A 16,760-nucleotide genomic window follows, 5' to 3' on the forward strand; every position below is an offset into this window, starting at 1 on the left:
ACCTCAATGCAAGCTGTTGAGTTTGGGAATAAAATTGTTGTAACAAGGCATATGCCATCATTGTTGTCGTATACAATAGCTGCAGCTTGAGGTTATAATTTATTAGGCATAAAACGGGAACTATGGCTTGGCCGTGGAAGTGTATGATATTTGCCACACATTCTATGCTTTGCCAATTTTGTGCTACAATCCCCATTTATTATTAGGACCAACAAAGGAATGCTAGAGTTGCATACGATTAGAAAGAAAGAAGCTTCCTAGAGTAAGTTTCAGTAAGAGAGAATTAAAACGAGGGGATGGCTTAATGGCACATTTTGAATCCAGTAAGCGGTCAGAGTCTGTAGGTTGTGTTCGATGCCCAGTATGACTTCGTGCATGTGATGCGCGGGTGTTGCACTTGCCTTGGGGGAGGGTACCATATGTCTTGATTCCGGCCCTGGCTCACCCGGTCCCCCTAGTCGGACCGGACACTCGTTATAAAAAAAAATAATAAGAGAATTTGATTGAGATGATTTGGACATGTTGAATATTATTTTTTTGCTATGCAAACAGGGGGTTAGTGGGCAATGGGTTCAATATAGACCAATGATGTTAACAATGAAAAAAAATGTTGGGGAACAATGGAAGAAAAAAAAAAGTTTGGATGCAGCCTAGATTGGCCATTGCAGCCCTCCACATGACAAGAAAAAAGCTCATCTATGCATAAAAGTGTGTAGAGAAAATAAAGAAAACAACTTTCCTATTATCATTAATATTGTTAAAAGGGTTTCTGAGTTGTTATCCATTCTCCATTCTTTTTTTTATTAACCTTTTTCTGTTGTTGCTATGTAGGGGCTTGCAATCTGATCAAACTCAGAAAAATATGAAACAAGAAAACAAAGCTATTGAAAATTGAATAAAGAGAATATACATGACGATCAATTTCAAAGTATTTTACATGATGTTTTAAGAACTTAGTTACAAAAAAACTGAAACCGCAACTGAAGGCAGACGTCAAACCAATCAACCTGAGCTGAGTTGCTCTTTCTATCTGTAAAAATATGGCAGAACCTGTGGTTTAAAGGTTGTATTACTCATATGGATGCCCATGTTGCCAGTTTCAGATGAATGACGTACCATCTCACTTGTGTCCCAAAATTCGACCGAAAACATATATTATAGCATCCGGTATTTCTCCCACATCGCTAGTTCCCAAACCTTCTCATTCATGTATCAAAAGCCAACCAAAATCATATATTATAGAAAGTAGTAACCAATGTTTCTCTCAGTTCCTCAAGCTTGTACTTGGAAAACTAGATGCATTTCTCAGACTTGTATATATACATATGCGTCAAGTCTAATAATAGTAGTTGGACTCGGTGTGACTCACAGCATCCTTGCATAGCACTGATCGCACTTCCATTATTGATCTGGGTGGCTCAAGATCTTTCTCTTGAAGTGCATTTCCAAGCAACTGTTGCATCTGGGATGCAAAGGTATCATCTAAGATCTGCAAATATTGAACAAGTAAAAAAGGACTAAGGACATAAAAAGCATTTTTTGCCATAAGAATGGAATGATAGTCTTGACCATTGAGGATCTCAGTACTTCTCTACCAGTGAAAATAAATAATATTGGTCGATGCCGTAATAAATGGACCTTCTTCTCAACTAAAACTGTCTGAAGGTTCCATCAAGTCAATTTTGAAGACCAAAATTGGCTCAATCAGGCAATTAAGATTTTTGCATTGTCCATCATATATACGGGGCAAATCCCAACCAATATCATAATGCATAAGGCCGTGTAGCCTTTTATTTTTTATGATCATTCATAAAAAAAAAAGGACTTTTGAAAGAGGACTGTTGTAATACATCCTCCGTATAGTAATCGATGAAGTTGCTTATAGTAAATACACCAGCTGTTTGGTACTCGAAATCTACTTTTATTAAGCTATGATATACAAAAATGCTTCTTTAACTTTTCACACACACACACACACACATATATATGAGTGGCGTTCAGCTCACAATCTTAGGTTCACAAAAGTTTTGTCCTATGTGGCTTAAAAGTTTCAGATTGGGCTGATTTTTTGTGAGGTTGATCTCTATGATGAGGAGATCATCCTCACAAAAAAATCAGCTGAATCTGAAACTTCTAAGTCCATCAAAAGTGGTTTTAGAATTGTGAACCGTCAATTGTTTGCCGAAAATTTGTAAACCACTTCTGATGGACTTAGAAGTTTCAGATTCGACTGATTTTTGGTGAGGATGATCTCCTCACCATAGAGATCATCCTCACAAAAAATCAGCCCAATCCAAAAATTTTAAGCCACATAGTAGTAGAGTATTATATTAGACTACATGTGTATGGACATGTTGGGGATTTAGGCTTCTCAAAGGTGCAGTGCCACACCTTGTATGCTTGTTAGATACAGATACATAGCTCCCTGTGGTACACAGTTTTGAACAGAAAAAATAATGATTGAAAAAAGCAAACAATTTATCACTCGATCCAACTGATTATTGGTCAAGAGGTTCCCTAGATGCGGTGGCCTGGTGATTATACAATTCCAACTGGTAAATATCCGCATCAACTAGTTCAGGAAGAAACTCTTTCATGCCCCTCCATTAGAGTATATAGACATCATATCCACACGTGCAGCGTAACACATACACCGGCAGGCAGGAAACACATAGGATATCAATGAATTTGATAGTTATGCATCATGTGATTAAGAATCACATAGGATATCAAATTTTTCGACCATACATTTTTCAAAACTACAATGAATTTGATAGTTACACATTTGTTGGCGCTGTGGAGTATAAAACATTTTGCTATTTGCTGGGGCTTGTGGAAGGAGCGCAATGGAAGGATCTTTGAAACAAAAATCTTTGGGCACACCGGATCTTATTCTCGCCATTTTGGGTCTTATCTTCTTGTGGTATAGAATTTTTTATGAACTTAAAGGGGTGGGTTTTGCAGATTTTGTAGGGAGATGGGACTGTATTTGTGGTATTACTAGAGTGTGACTATGTGCGTACGGTTTTGTTCGCTTGACTAGCTAACTCGGTCAGTCTGGCTCCCTTTTTTTATTAATGAAATCTTTAATAAAAAAAATGTTTCGGTATATCCTATGTGATTCTCCATCACAATTCCCCATATGTCCCGATTACAGCTGTCTTTTGGATTATATTTACTCCAACATCTCATAATCTAAGTTTCAGATAGAATATTAGGGAATTAATGCTACTTACAGCAACTGCCACTCGCGAACTTTTGTACCATGACCTGTTCTCTTTCCTGTTCTCCAAGAAACTAAGCACATCCTGCAACCAAATCAAAGAGCCATTAAAGACTTGCATATTAAACCATATTGACATTTTGGGAGAGCACCAGATGTAACTCACTTGGCCCATCCGGTCCCAATACCCTCGGCAGATAGCTAAAAACACGTGAGTCTCAAAGACAGCATGAAGATGATCTATAGTATTCATGAGTTGGTCCTTCAAGGGCTGCATTCTGTTTCGAACATCTGATTCTACCACTGTTTCTTTTGCGTCCTGGATGATCTTTTTCAGTTTTGTTGTATTCTGCACTTTCGACTGAAGATTTACAAAAGCAAGTCATGGGCCAGTCTTACCCAAATGAAACATTTGATCTCGTTGACACAAAAGAAACACTCTTTGTTGCACACAAAAATGCATACTCACAAGCACACAGAAACAAAGGCACACATAACGCTCGCATTTCTACATATGCTCACACACTTAACTCCAACAAGTAGGTCATAAAAATGGGCTAAGAATACTAAGCATGGATGCACATTTTCTAACTGCCCAAGGGGCTCAGATCTTACAATCGTCAGATTAATTCAATCTTTTAATCATCCGATCCATAGATTTATATTCTAGACCTTCACTACATTTTCTGAATGCCCAAGGGGCTCACAGATCAAATGCTTACAATCATCTAATGAGTTCAAATCATTTTGTGTAGGAGATATCCTATGTGGAACCGCAGAATGTTGGACTGCCTATGCTGTTCATAGACCTAATTTACAGTTTACCTGATGGGAACCCTCGATTTCCCCAGCCTATGTACGTACATGTATTTTTCATGATAGGTATCTGACGTTGAAGCTACAATATCATAATTACAGTGCATAAATTCACAAAGATTGCATATAGAAACATAAAGAAGAAGATGTAAACCAACAATGTGAATTAAAAGGGAATTCCAAACAGAAGATTGTTACACCCACATTCTCTGCAAGTTTCTCCACAACTGCTTGTAGGTAGTTTCTGAACTTGGCTCTCAGCATCACTGTTATTTCACTGAGGTGCTCTCCAGGTACTGTGTTTCCCCCATCAGGGATGCAAGAACCCCACGACTTCAACTGGGATTCTATCCTGGGCCGCAGCAAATCAAGCATCCTCTTCATGGAGTTCAAAAGAATTCCAAGCTGAAAAGAAAAACCAAATTGTTGGGCCTAAGAATACATGAAGAACCTTAAGGGTGCAAGAACAACTCACCTCTTCGGGGACAGTATAGGTGCATATAGAACGTTTGGCAAGTTTCTGGACATATTTGAGGCCAACCTTCATAGGTGTCAGATTATCCTTCAACGGTGATAAAACATCCGCGTACTGCTTGTCCAAAGCTTCCACCACTGCCTTCTCAACATCTGCAATGGCCTTTTAATAGATTTTCCAGACAAAGCAGATCAAATAAGTTCCTAATTTTTCTGGTGTGATGGAAAACACAAGGCAAATCCAAGGCATAAAATCTCATTTCAATGCAATGTTTCAGTCAAACGAAAAATCAAAAGATTTTCGACCGATACATTCTGAAACATTCCAAGACAATCTGAAATATTCCCAAAACCAAAACAACCAATATGGTTAATGCTTTGTTTCAGTCTCAGCCAAAGCCAGAATGTTCTGCCGAAACATTCCGAAATGAAATAAAATTTTGAACCATGGTTTTTAATTTTTATGTAAGTTTAGTAGCTACACAATTTGGTTGGTACTTAGCATGATACATGTACAAATATGACAGATGCAGTGGGTGGATCACTCTGTTGAATAGTTTCCATTACAACCTCACAGGCATGCATGGTTTCAAATCTTCAACTTGGAATCTAGATCATCCAGCGCCACTGTCACAAAATTTAGTAATTTTTTCCAAAAATTAGGAAAAATTTGGCAAATAAGAGTTGCCAGATTAATTCACCGAATTGTTGGTTCATGGAAATGTTTTTTTCCTAATCCAATGAACCAGCCCTAATCTCCTGCTCTCTCCATCTCTCAAATCCCCAACTCTGTAATGCACCTACGTAATTGCTTACAAACATCAATTTTATAATCCCTGAATTTTTCCAAATATTTCCCTAATTAACTATATCCTTCTGAAAATTCGGACGATTCTGACCAGAGTCAAGGGAGAGGAGCCAACTTGAGTCTGAGTCAATGCCAAGTTAGGCTGAATCGAAATACAAAACAAGTCAAATACTGGGTCAGAGGTGATTTATGTCCATGACAGACAGAATTGATGCCAAGTTCGAGGCACATGGGTTTTTGTACCCCGGGCCCAGATGATCCCAAGTTGACTTGGGCGATCCAACTCATTATCGTCTGAGACTTGGAGCCATCCATACTCACATGTCTAAAATACAACCTAGGAGATCTCCTTTGGTTGGAGCCATCAAATGTCGTATTCTAACCTAATGTATAGGTGCCAGATCTCCTGATATTCTATTAATACTATAGATTAACCAAGCAAATAATATAAAGTAAACAAAAAAAGCCATTGATGAATTAAGATTTCGATATATAGACATACATTTTCCAAAACAAAAGTATATTCTGGCCAGCGGCAAATGATGATCTCATATTCATTCAAGGTTTCGTTCAGCCGATCATACATATCATCCACAAATGGCGTTGTAGAATATTGCGTTCTGACTCCTGACCACTTCACCTGCAAATCGATTGCTTTAATCAATTATTCAAAAGGATATGGTCAATCAAAATAATTGAGGGAAGATAGAAAATACGAAACAACGTGGAACCTCTCCTAGAAATATTTTACCGATCAATAGAAAGAAAAAATGAGTGAACCTTTCTAAAACTGCCTTTAATGATGACAGATAAGCAGAACAGATTTAGAATGGTGTTACAAAACAAAAACTGAAAGATCTGAATATGTTTGTATTCATTGACAATATCCTTGTACAACTTTTCCAAATATTCATGCACAACTAAAAATTTACAATATCTCTCCTACCTTTACAGCAATGAAAAGAAATAGACAACCAGAAACATTCTACCTTTCATCAACTGCAAACACAATCACATACAAATTGTGTTATGTTAAATATTAGGGTATTTCAATGCTAGTACAATTTGTTAGCAGTGATATAAGCATGCACACCTTTACTTATGGTTTGGACTTTAAGAGAACATTTGTCAAATATCATAATTATGCTCCAAATATCAGAACCACATCAACAGTCATACTAAATGACTTTCAATGGTCTACGAGAAACAATGATTGCAAAGCACAGCTTAAGGAGTGAATCATGTGATAACAAACCAGAGGCACGATATGTATTACCTTATCTAATTTGCAAGACTCAAGCAGAGAAAGGCGCCGATCTTGAATCCAGAGGACGATGTACAAGTGGAACAACTCTTTTGCATCTACTCCTCCTTTGATGGGGCTAGGAAAGATTACAAGAAAGATGGGCCAAGAACAGAGAAAAATAAATAAATATTGTAATAAGATACCAAACAAGGATTAATAGTCCTGAGAAGTTAATTTACTTAATGTTCCAGCTAGCAAGATCCCTCTGAAAATCTGCAGTTGCAATCACAAGTTCTGCTACGGGAGGCGAGGGGGCTGTGGGAGGGCATGCAATCAGAAATGCACGCAATCTAGTGCAAAGTTCCGCACTGTATATGGATGAAGAAATATTTGGGAGGTCTATAAAACTGCACAAAAAGTAGAGTTTGCATCAATCATTTGATTGTAGAATTATAAATATAAGATAGCCAAAAAAAATTATCTGAAGCAAAAAAACCTTGCAAATGCAAACATTATCTTTATCCCCAGCTAACTGAAGGAATTTCTCATTAGAATCCAAAACTTTTTCTGTGATGAAAACATGTCTCAAATGCTTCGTTACCCTCACTAATTTCATGCCATTTTCAGCTAAGTGATGTTTTCAAGAGTTTAATAGTTTCATTATGAACCTTTTCTTGAAAAGCATAGTAGCATAGGCTCATAGCTCATTATCGCGTCTAATGTGATAGAATTGATTAGCAATTAAAAGGATAAATATGTCAATTTGAAAGGAATACAACATAAGTACCAGTGCGGCGGTACCCAAGGCAAGCACGATAATACGCTGTACATAGCTTACATATTCACAGTTCCTACTTTAGCCACAAATAAAAAAGGGAGCTATGAGAAACAGTTACTAGTAGTAGTAACTGCAAGTGCATCGCATATAAAACAGTTAGGTGGGACCTTGTGAGTGATAGCAAAAGCAACTGTTGTTGCTTTGCTTTGTTTTGTGGACATTTTGACCTCCTTGAATAGGAGTTTTATTTATCAAAAAGAAAAAAAGTTGACTTCTATAGTGCCAAATAATAAGGTTAAGACTCAGCTGACTGTAGTTGTATCTCAAGAAATCAGCATTGTTTGTAAGTTTTAGTTTTTCCAATCATCTTTCAGCTGAAGTAAAATTAATTTTAATTCTAAATTCCAGAGATTTCATCTGAAAAATGATGAAAATTTCAGCCTTTTTTGGTAAATTTTTTGTTTTTTGTTTTTTGGGTGAAGTGTACTAAGGGCAGGGAGGTAGTAAACACTCGCAGCAATGGGTATCTGCAAATAAAAACCGAAAATTCAACTTTAACAAAAGCCTTTACGGCTTTACAGCAGATCAACAGTAGACCCGCCACAAGATAGTCTTAAGAAATTGAGGAAATATCCTAACCTGGGAAGCACATGGTGATTGTGGATCTCAATATCAGTGCAAACTTCATTTCTAATATTTAAGCAAAGAGATTTCATCTTCTTATAAGCAGTAGAAAGAGTCAAAGCATCCATCAAAGTTCCTTCACTATTGCTGGTAACAAACTCATCTGTCTCGGACAAGTGCCTTCTTGATCTTTTTTTTGCAGCTGCCTGGACCAAATTAATAAAAAACAAATGAATAGAAATGTAGAAGCAGATTTTTGACTGAAGGAAACGTCATTGCCACAAAAAAAAAAAAAAAAAAAAAGCAGCTTTCCTAACCTGAAAATAGCTGCATAGTTTCAACTGCGACTCTGGAGACAATATATCATTAAGAAGAGTGTATAGCTTTACGGCAGGTGCCAAAGCAGAAGCTGGAGTTCCAACTGCAGGCCTAAAAACATCCATCATTCCTGATGGTGATGATTCATCCAATGACTTGTAGTTCTCAAAAACCATAGAAAGAATCTGTTCAATTTGATCCTCAATTTCTCCTAATATGCGGTTCTGGTCAAGTAGCCACCAGTCATATTGTGTAAGAAGAGTTTTAGTGAAAGATACATATAACTCGAAACTGAAAGAAAATACCATGAAAGACACAATGCTAATCACATCCATAAAAATAAGAACAACATGGTGAGACTGTTAACAAACCACTACTCCAAAAGACCAATCTAATGGAGAGGAGGAGAACTACGAATATAAGAGGGTCACAGGGCCTAACTTGGGTATGACACACCCAAGAGTGGAGGAAAATATACACTCGACACTCCTCCTCGCCCGTAAGGGTGGAAAGAATCGAACCCATGACCTAAACGAACCTAGCGCTCTGATAACATGTTAACCAACCAACAACTCCAAAAGACCGATCTGTTGGAGAGGGGGAGAACCATGAATGTAAGAGGGTCATGGGGCTTAACTGGGGTATGACACACCCGAGATTGGAGAAAAGTATACACTGAACATTATGCCATGTTGTATATATTTAGAAGTGATGATGAGCACAGAAAGAACTCAAAGCATAAGTCTGAAGAAGATATCCCTCGTAATGAGCATGGGCAAGAAAGGTGCAAAAGTTTAACATTTCCTCCAGAATTCGGACCTTTATGACTAAACTTATGCAATATCTGCAATCTGATACTTAGGCAAACTTTAAACTGACCAATTTAGTAGATGGCGCATACCTCTTGATGACTCAATGTGCTCTTATTGTGGCCCTTCATCATTACAGGTAATAGCAAATCGTACACCAAAACAAGACAATCTGCTGTGGGTGTAGCCACATCCATAACGTATGAAAGGTATCTGGCGAGAAAAATAAGTTCAAACATGTTAACAATAGGAAATTACCCATAAAAGAAATACTCAGGTGTATCAACTTCATCGAAGAAAAGTTGCCAAGATACATTTTCCAATACCTTAGTTTAGTATATGCATCTGAAACCCCATAATAGGATGCAAATTCAGTCAGTAACCACTTCCATGGGCCATGTAACAACAACATTCTTTGCTGAAAATGCTGAACTTTCATTGCAACTTCTAAAACCAAGTCATATGCCACAGTTTCTGCAACAGAGCCGCACTAGAAACCAAAAAAAAAAAAAAATGGTAAAATAGAAAGATTCATGAATAATTTATATGGCAATAGGTTCTCTAAAGCTAAATTCTTTAACTTTACGCAATAATGGAGAGCTGGCATGGCCAATCCAGATCATCCATATAGTGTAGTCTCTAGACCAGCCACTTGAATAGTGTCCTTAAACTTAGTGAATAAAATATTACTTTTCACTAAAAGCTTGCTGTATCACATAGCAATATGATCCACTCTACAAGTTCTCTGCTGAAAATGCTGAACTTTCATTGCAACTTCTAAAACCAAGTCATATGCCACAATTTCTGCAACAGAGCCACACTAGAAACCAGAAAAAATAAAAAATGGTAAAATAGAAAGATTCATGAATAATTTATATGGCAATAGGTTCTCTAGAGCTAAATTCTTTAACTTTACGCAATAACAGAGAGCTGACATGGCCAATCCCGACCATCCATATAGTGTAGTTGCTAGATCAGCCACTTGTATAGTGTCCTTAAATTTAGTGAATAAAATATTATTTTTCACTAAATGCTTGCTGTGTCACATAGCAATATGACCCGCTCTACAAGGAATCTTCACATAAAACACATCTCAATTCAAGGATCTAATTTTAGTTAGCGCTGTAGAAAGCTAAAGTATAATTTGATTCGGTAATCACCGAAGAACTTAGAGAGAACTTTCAATAGAGCAATAAATTGCCAGTGTCTTCTTTCAGAATAAGATTAGGTTTGTACCTTAAGATGACCATTTTCATCTTGAGTAGTTGAATAATTTATGTAAAGCTGTACTCTGCCGACAAGCTCATGCTCTGGCTCATGATAAATTGACCACCATCGAACCTTGTCACCCTGGCAATTGAGTGACATAAAAAGTTTCCCAGTAAAACAATCTGTCTCCATAATCTTAGAGATACTAGGTAGAATTTGAACTATTACCGGGTCCTCAGCAATAGTAGCCACCTGAGCAAGGACACGACCAAAATACTTCCCCTTGGAATCCTGGACTTCAATAATTAGATCATCTCCTAGACAATCTGGAAAGCTGTATTACAATAGTAAAACATGTAAACATCAATACTGTTGTTGATAGACATGTTTTAATCTACTAGTGGCATAAGTTAATATCTCGCAGATAGAAAGTAAAGTGAGGACACATAGGACAGGAACACATACAATACATGAGTTTCACCAGATCCTGGTTGCATACGAACTGCATCCTCTTCAGTTGAAGATTTCATTCTCAACAGACAAGAGTATGTCTCTGAAACATTTACCCAAATCATCTTTAAATTAAACGATTAGTAAGATTGAAGGGGATAAACCAGTCAGAGCTTAACATTAGGCAAATGATATAGTTGAACACTAGAAATTGTATAAACCCACGTGCCCATGAGCAAGACAATCAAATGAACTAACTAGCTCAAGGATGAACCACAATCCCCAAATACACATTAGTGTGATGCTCCTATCATCAAATGAATTTTTATCTGGATTGTCACCCAAGACTTCAATGAAAACAGAAACCAAGCATCCCATCAGACAGTCAAGATCAAACATACTAGTGATTCTTCATTCTGGTCATCTGATCCCATCCAAGAGCTGATTCAACAGGTCAAGTTAAAAGGTACGTGTACAGGTTTAGTCACCAAATTCTCTGACTTATTGAAAAAGTCAAGAATTAAATCATGACTTTTTAGCTTCATCAATTTAATCACGCCATTTTCAATAAGACATGATTTTTGCAAGTTTCATGATTAAATCATGAACTTCATGTTTATATCACGATCTTCACGATTAAATTGGGAAAAACTAAAAATGACTTTGATGCACTAGTAAGAGGATATGACCTTGATGAACATGACGATAAGAATTTTATTGATAAAGCATTATACAATAATGATTCAAATGAGGATAACATTGATTTTGATGATTTTGACCGGTACAATATAAATCTTGAATATGTTGTAGACCTAAGGTTATTTGTTGTGGATGATATCAATATAGTTTTTGGTGATTTATTATTGTAATTTAATTTGAGATTTGATGATATAATATGAGATTTGACAATATAATGTGGTAACACCACCTGTTTGGAATAATTACATAGCCTAACCCCAGCTTTATTTTTTCCCGATTTTACCAGATTTGTAAAAATTTTCCATTGCCGATTTTTCCCGAACCCCGAAATTGGTGACTATGTATACAGGTGTGGTGCACAAAGCAGCTTACGCAAAATATAAAGTGGCAAAAACCACCACTGAGACTTATCCCTGCAGAAACCGCTTCCTATAGAGTGCAGACAACATAGCCAAAATACCTTGCACTACTTCATATGATGAACTGTTGTGTAGGGTTGTTACACCAATTTTTAGGAGTCCAGAGACCTGCTTTATATACTGAGTGCTAGCATGCACATATGCCAAGCTGTACTGTGAAAAAGAACCATTGGCAGGTATTCGAGGTGCCACACGAACTCTCCGAAGGGCTTCCCATCCAGAAGACATTGTTGACTGTAATTTGGAAAGGCGATATCGAAGAGATTCTGTTTTTAAAATTGGTTGTTTCAGAGATGAAAGAGAAAAAGTGCATCCCGTAGGAGGGTCCAGAGCCATTTTCACTTTGCGAACTGCATAAACGAACAAGAAGTCATGCCAAAGGTAGAATCCATAGCAACATTTATCAAGCACCGACTCTCTTATGTGGAAATGTAAGTGTACCTTGCACCTTCATTTTGCCAATTGTTTTCTTAGGTTTTGGTGCAGCTCCCTCACTGACAAGCTCTGAAGAATGTTTTGCCAATAGTTCTTCCTCTGATTGTAACAAAACTTGCTGCAAACTATAATAAAAACATAAAAAATAATAATAAATAAATAAATAATGAATGAGTAAGAATGGTGGGAATCAAAAATCAAAGTATTCTAAGATTTATAGGCTTCACAAATTAAACTAAAATGGCATAACACTTTGATATTAGTGACCAAAGACGAATTGACCTTCCCCCATTTCAGTATTATACCATCTCAAGTTCTATAGCTAACATGCACAGCTCAGGTTCTACTTATAATATTTGTAACATTTTCAGATTAATTGAGAAAACATGTTTCAGACCCTAGCTCTAGTGATAGAACGGAGATTTTTTTTCTTTTGCAAAGCAGCTTTGCTCTCCGAAATTTTTCTGTGGGATTCCTTGCCATTTTACCTATGCCACTTGATAGCATTTCACAAGTCTTTTAAAATTTCATTCATGATTCCATCTTGAATGTTATGATGGCATTCAGATAATTCTAGATCCCAAATGTGTATTAAGCTTTAGAGAAAATAACATTGCAGATTGAAATTCCAATTCTTCTAGTTAATAATGCTTCAAAATTCAAATTGACATTCTTATCATGAGCATATAGTATAAACAAACAATAGAATCGCCTTTATGTAAAATATAGGCAGTTGAAACAGTGTTATTTTGGACGGCAACGATAAATCAAGAGATGTGGAAAAATTAAAAATTAAACTTAGTCATCAAAAGCCCATTTTTTGTAGGATAAAATGGACTCACGCATTACCACAACATTGTGGTAGCAACCCTTCTATGGAAATACATTCACATTTTTTTCACTAGGAACAAAAAAAAGAAGCAAGGATTGAACTCACCCAAAGGCCTTGCGCAACAGTGCACATTCATTTTCCAAAAAGATGGGAGCTTCCATGCAACCCCTGGCCCATGAATGAAGACAAAGCCGAACACATGCATCGTATGAAATCACGGCATACCACGGCCCTAGTCCACTGGAACTAATTTGTCAGATTCAAGAATAGTTAATGAAAATCAAGGACTGAGCTCAACGGCAAATATATGTTTGGTCAGAATGTACCTAGCATGGAATGTGGGGAGGCGAGCTGGTAATGAACTTGAAGACACAGAAGCTTCCACACCAGCAGAGGACCTGTGAACATGATGAAGGAAATTTACTTGCTCCAATTCACAAAAAACCCAAAAGTTTACCTACATGTAATACATATCTGTCGGCGTCTTGGTCCATGCACCTAAGATTATGCTAAAACCCATTAATAGTACAAACCTTCCATACTGTTCAGGAAACAATTTCCCACAATTATCCTGAGTGTCAACCCCAGAAACAGTGGTTTTAGACATGTTTGACTCCTTTCTGATTGAAAAACCATTTGGATCTGCAGTGCATGGTGTACCACGTGCTCTAGAGTCTGGAATTCGCTCGGCACTTTGATTAATTTCTTGACCAGAGCTAGAAAATGGAGGTGCACTGGGGCCTTCATCATCGGAAAGCTTCTTATTCCGCAGACCTCTTGCATGGAAGTCCTGAAAAAGTTCGACCCAGGTGAGCATCTAACAATTTACAATTTAAACCAGAAAGTGAAGATGAATGTTGAGAGTAAAGAAATCAACAAAATGCTTATGTTCTATTGTTCATGTCAATCATATTTACATAAATAGAATAAACATTCATAGATTATTACAGGAGTGCCCATGAAATTATATGGTACGTATAGGCTATAGCTGAGTTGTCGACCAAACATTGATCCAATCCATTAAATAAGTGGGCCACCACTTAGATTGGCCATAGCACCAAAACCATCTGATCTGATTCATGGCCTTTCTTGTCCGTTGACACCATTTACCCCAAAAGACCAATCTGTTGGGGAAGGTGCAACTATGACTATAAGAGGGTCACGGGTCGAACTATGGCACGATACGTGAACACGTGACAGTTGGGAGAGGAGGCGGATAACACAACACTCAACACTCCCCCTCACCCATAAGAGGGGAAAATTCTTTCGAGGAGACTCGAACCTGTGACCTATATGAACCTAGTGCTCTGATACCATGTTGACAATTATTTACCACAAAAGACCAATCTGATGGAGAAGACGCAACTATGAATATAAGAGGGTCATGGGTCGAACTAGAGCACAATGCGTGAGCACTTACACTTGAGAGCAGAGGCGGATGGCACAAAAATCAACATTGTCCAACAACTAAGATGTTTATTATAGATCCAAGATATTTAGCAATTAAGAGAATGGTTAAGATCTTAAAGAAGGATGATTTTAAGGAATGGTACCAATAAATGTATGAAATCCAAATACATTCTATCTGAAAATATTTGACAAACTATTTGCTTCCATATTTCTTCTAGATATTGTTTGAGAATGAGTAGATCTTTAAATATCTTGATCACCACAATAGCAACTCTATAAAGCCATGTATCTACAAAAGTTACAGGTATGCTTATTTTATAGAGTCCCATCATACAGAGAAGAGGATAATCAATCAATGCAAATTAAGTTTGAATTGGGATCAAATTCTAGAGGAAATTAAAATAATTGATTTTGATTAGACATAACTCAGTCCAGAACAACAATTACACAGAAGAACCAAACCTTTTCAGCCAAAATCGCACCATTTGCCCGTGATGGAACACTGGATGAGTAGCCCTCCGAAGCATAGACTCCTCTTTGAGGCACTGATACATTGTTGATTTCCACATGTGTGGAGGCATATTCGGAGTCCATAGCAGAGTCTGACGATTCGTCCTCCTCGACATAATCATGCTGCCTCTCTGCCACACTTCTCTGCCGCTGCTGCCCAACTGTTTCCTTCGATGAACTAAAATCCGAACACACATTGTCACTGGTACAATGTGGCTGCCTTGAATCGTGCAAGTATTGCCCAATGTAAATATGGTCCTCCTCCGAATCAGTTGTCTCGTCCATGTCGGAACCCAATTCACTATCAACCCCATTCGAGGGTATAGAACTTGATACCGGAATTGCCACCCCTGACGGAAAATGCCCACTTTGGAACTTCGCCGGAGGCGGTAGTCCGAAAGTCCGACCGCCACCATTTCGTATGTTAGTCAAAGGATCGATCCACGGACGCTGATTAGAAATCGAGAAAGAGAATTCCCTCTGCTTTGCACCAGCCCCCTGTGATTACAAGAAATATAAACTCTAAATTAACTAAAGTACACTAAAAAAAAAAAAAAAATGGAGAAAATTACGAATTTCATCCATAGGGCTCACCTCTCTAACCCATCTAACGGCATTAGTATCAAGACCTTCAGTGAACATTATTTCTAGGGTTTCCACACGAATCACTACTGAAAATTCTGGAAAAAAAAGGGGTTTTTCTTCCTCAATGAGCCCAAAGCATCACTTGGTGCAAAACCCGAATACAAAATCTGAGAAGTTTGAAAGGCAAAGTAGGGATTAATGAGAGAAAATTAAACTGAGGACCTAATTACAATGAGAGATTGTTGATATTTGGTGATCTAGAAAGAATAAAGGTTACAGAAAATGAGATTAGGCTCTCTCCTTTCTCCTCAAACTCTTTTGATTTCTCTGTTTTAATATTCCTTAATCCCACAGTCCCTCCAATTTAATATTTCAAAAGAAAATGATTAATTAGAAATGAAGGAGGACTCAACAACTAGAGAAAAACAGTCCCACGTCAAATAAATAAAGAAATTAGAAAAACTTAAGTAAGGGGACAGGGACACGTAAGATGAGCATAGGATCGGTGTGAAAGTAACGGGAAGCTGACGTGGCAAGCAGAAACCCGCCTTTTTTAACGGTCGAACGTTTAGTGGGACTATACGAGCCCCCGCGATACGAGACGCGGTCACATAATCGTGGTTTGACTTGTTGGCCCACACGCACTGCTACTCTTTGTGCTGTGCTGGCTCCAGTTCTTGCATTTAGGTGAAATACCGAAAATGCCTATCAATTACTTCGTGACTAAGGAATGAAAAGTGTGAAGGTAGTAGTACTTTTTTACTAAACGGGTAGAACCTCTCTCTCTCTCTCTCTCTCTTTTTTTTTTTTTTTTTTTTTTTTAAGGCACCGATCGATCATTGATCGCCTGATCTTATTTTCTTTTGATACCCGTCAATGGGATTCATCTTGGGATTCTAAAAAAAGAAATCAACATACTTGCATGATAGACCATCAATTAGTAGTATTCATAGGAATTCTCATTAAAATATAAATAATAATTTGTTGACAAATTGTCTTATAGACAACAGATGTCCCTACTTCGATTGAACACAGAGATATAGAAGGATTATTAACAAATTTATTGTCAGAATACAACAAAGATCAATTTTATCACAATTGGATATTTCCTCAAA

The 16,760-nt window shown here is 37.4% G+C and overlaps 1 protein-coding gene across 3 annotated transcripts; it reads right to left on the reverse strand.

Annotated features, from left to right (window-relative positions):
• Window positions 1–863: 863 nt before the first annotated feature.
• On the reverse strand, window positions 864–16,072 carry LOC147407194 (uncharacterized). Of its 3 annotated transcripts, none has more exons than XM_086435622.1 (22): window positions 15,655–16,071; window positions 15,013–15,558; window positions 13,674–13,930; window positions 13,467–13,538; window positions 13,246–13,380; window positions 12,315–12,433; window positions 11,915–12,223; window positions 10,771–10,858; window positions 10,534–10,639; window positions 10,333–10,446; window positions 9,423–9,586; window positions 9,189–9,309; window positions 8,287–8,511; window positions 7,985–8,175; window positions 6,807–6,974; window positions 6,598–6,703; window positions 5,824–5,961; window positions 4,515–4,676; window positions 4,244–4,444; window positions 3,390–3,584; window positions 3,237–3,308; window positions 864–1,489 (listed from the first exon to the last, which is right to left on the reverse strand). In XM_086435622.1, exons 1-22 carry the CDS (start codon window positions 15,700–15,702, stop codon window positions 1,337–1,339), a joined length of 3,690 nt encoding a protein of 1,229 aa, XP_086291748.1. In that variant the 5' UTR covers window positions 15,703–16,071; the 3' UTR covers window positions 864–1,336. The 3 variants fall into 3 exon arrangements, with proteins under 3 accessions (XP_086291748.1, XP_086291747.1, XP_086291746.1); XM_086435621.1 differs by having other exon boundaries at window positions 13,246–13,386; XM_086435620.1 differs by having other exon boundaries at window positions 10,333–10,639; window positions 15,655–16,072.
• Window positions 16,073–16,760: the final 688 nt, after the last annotated feature.

The sequence above is a fragment of the Akebia trifoliata genome, chromosome 3, assembly GCF_017979445.1.
Source record: "Akebia trifoliata isolate Shusen 1 chromosome 3, ASM1797944v1, whole genome shotgun sequence".
Lineage (NCBI taxonomy): Eukaryota > Viridiplantae > Streptophyta > Magnoliopsida > Ranunculales > Lardizabalaceae > Akebia > Akebia trifoliata.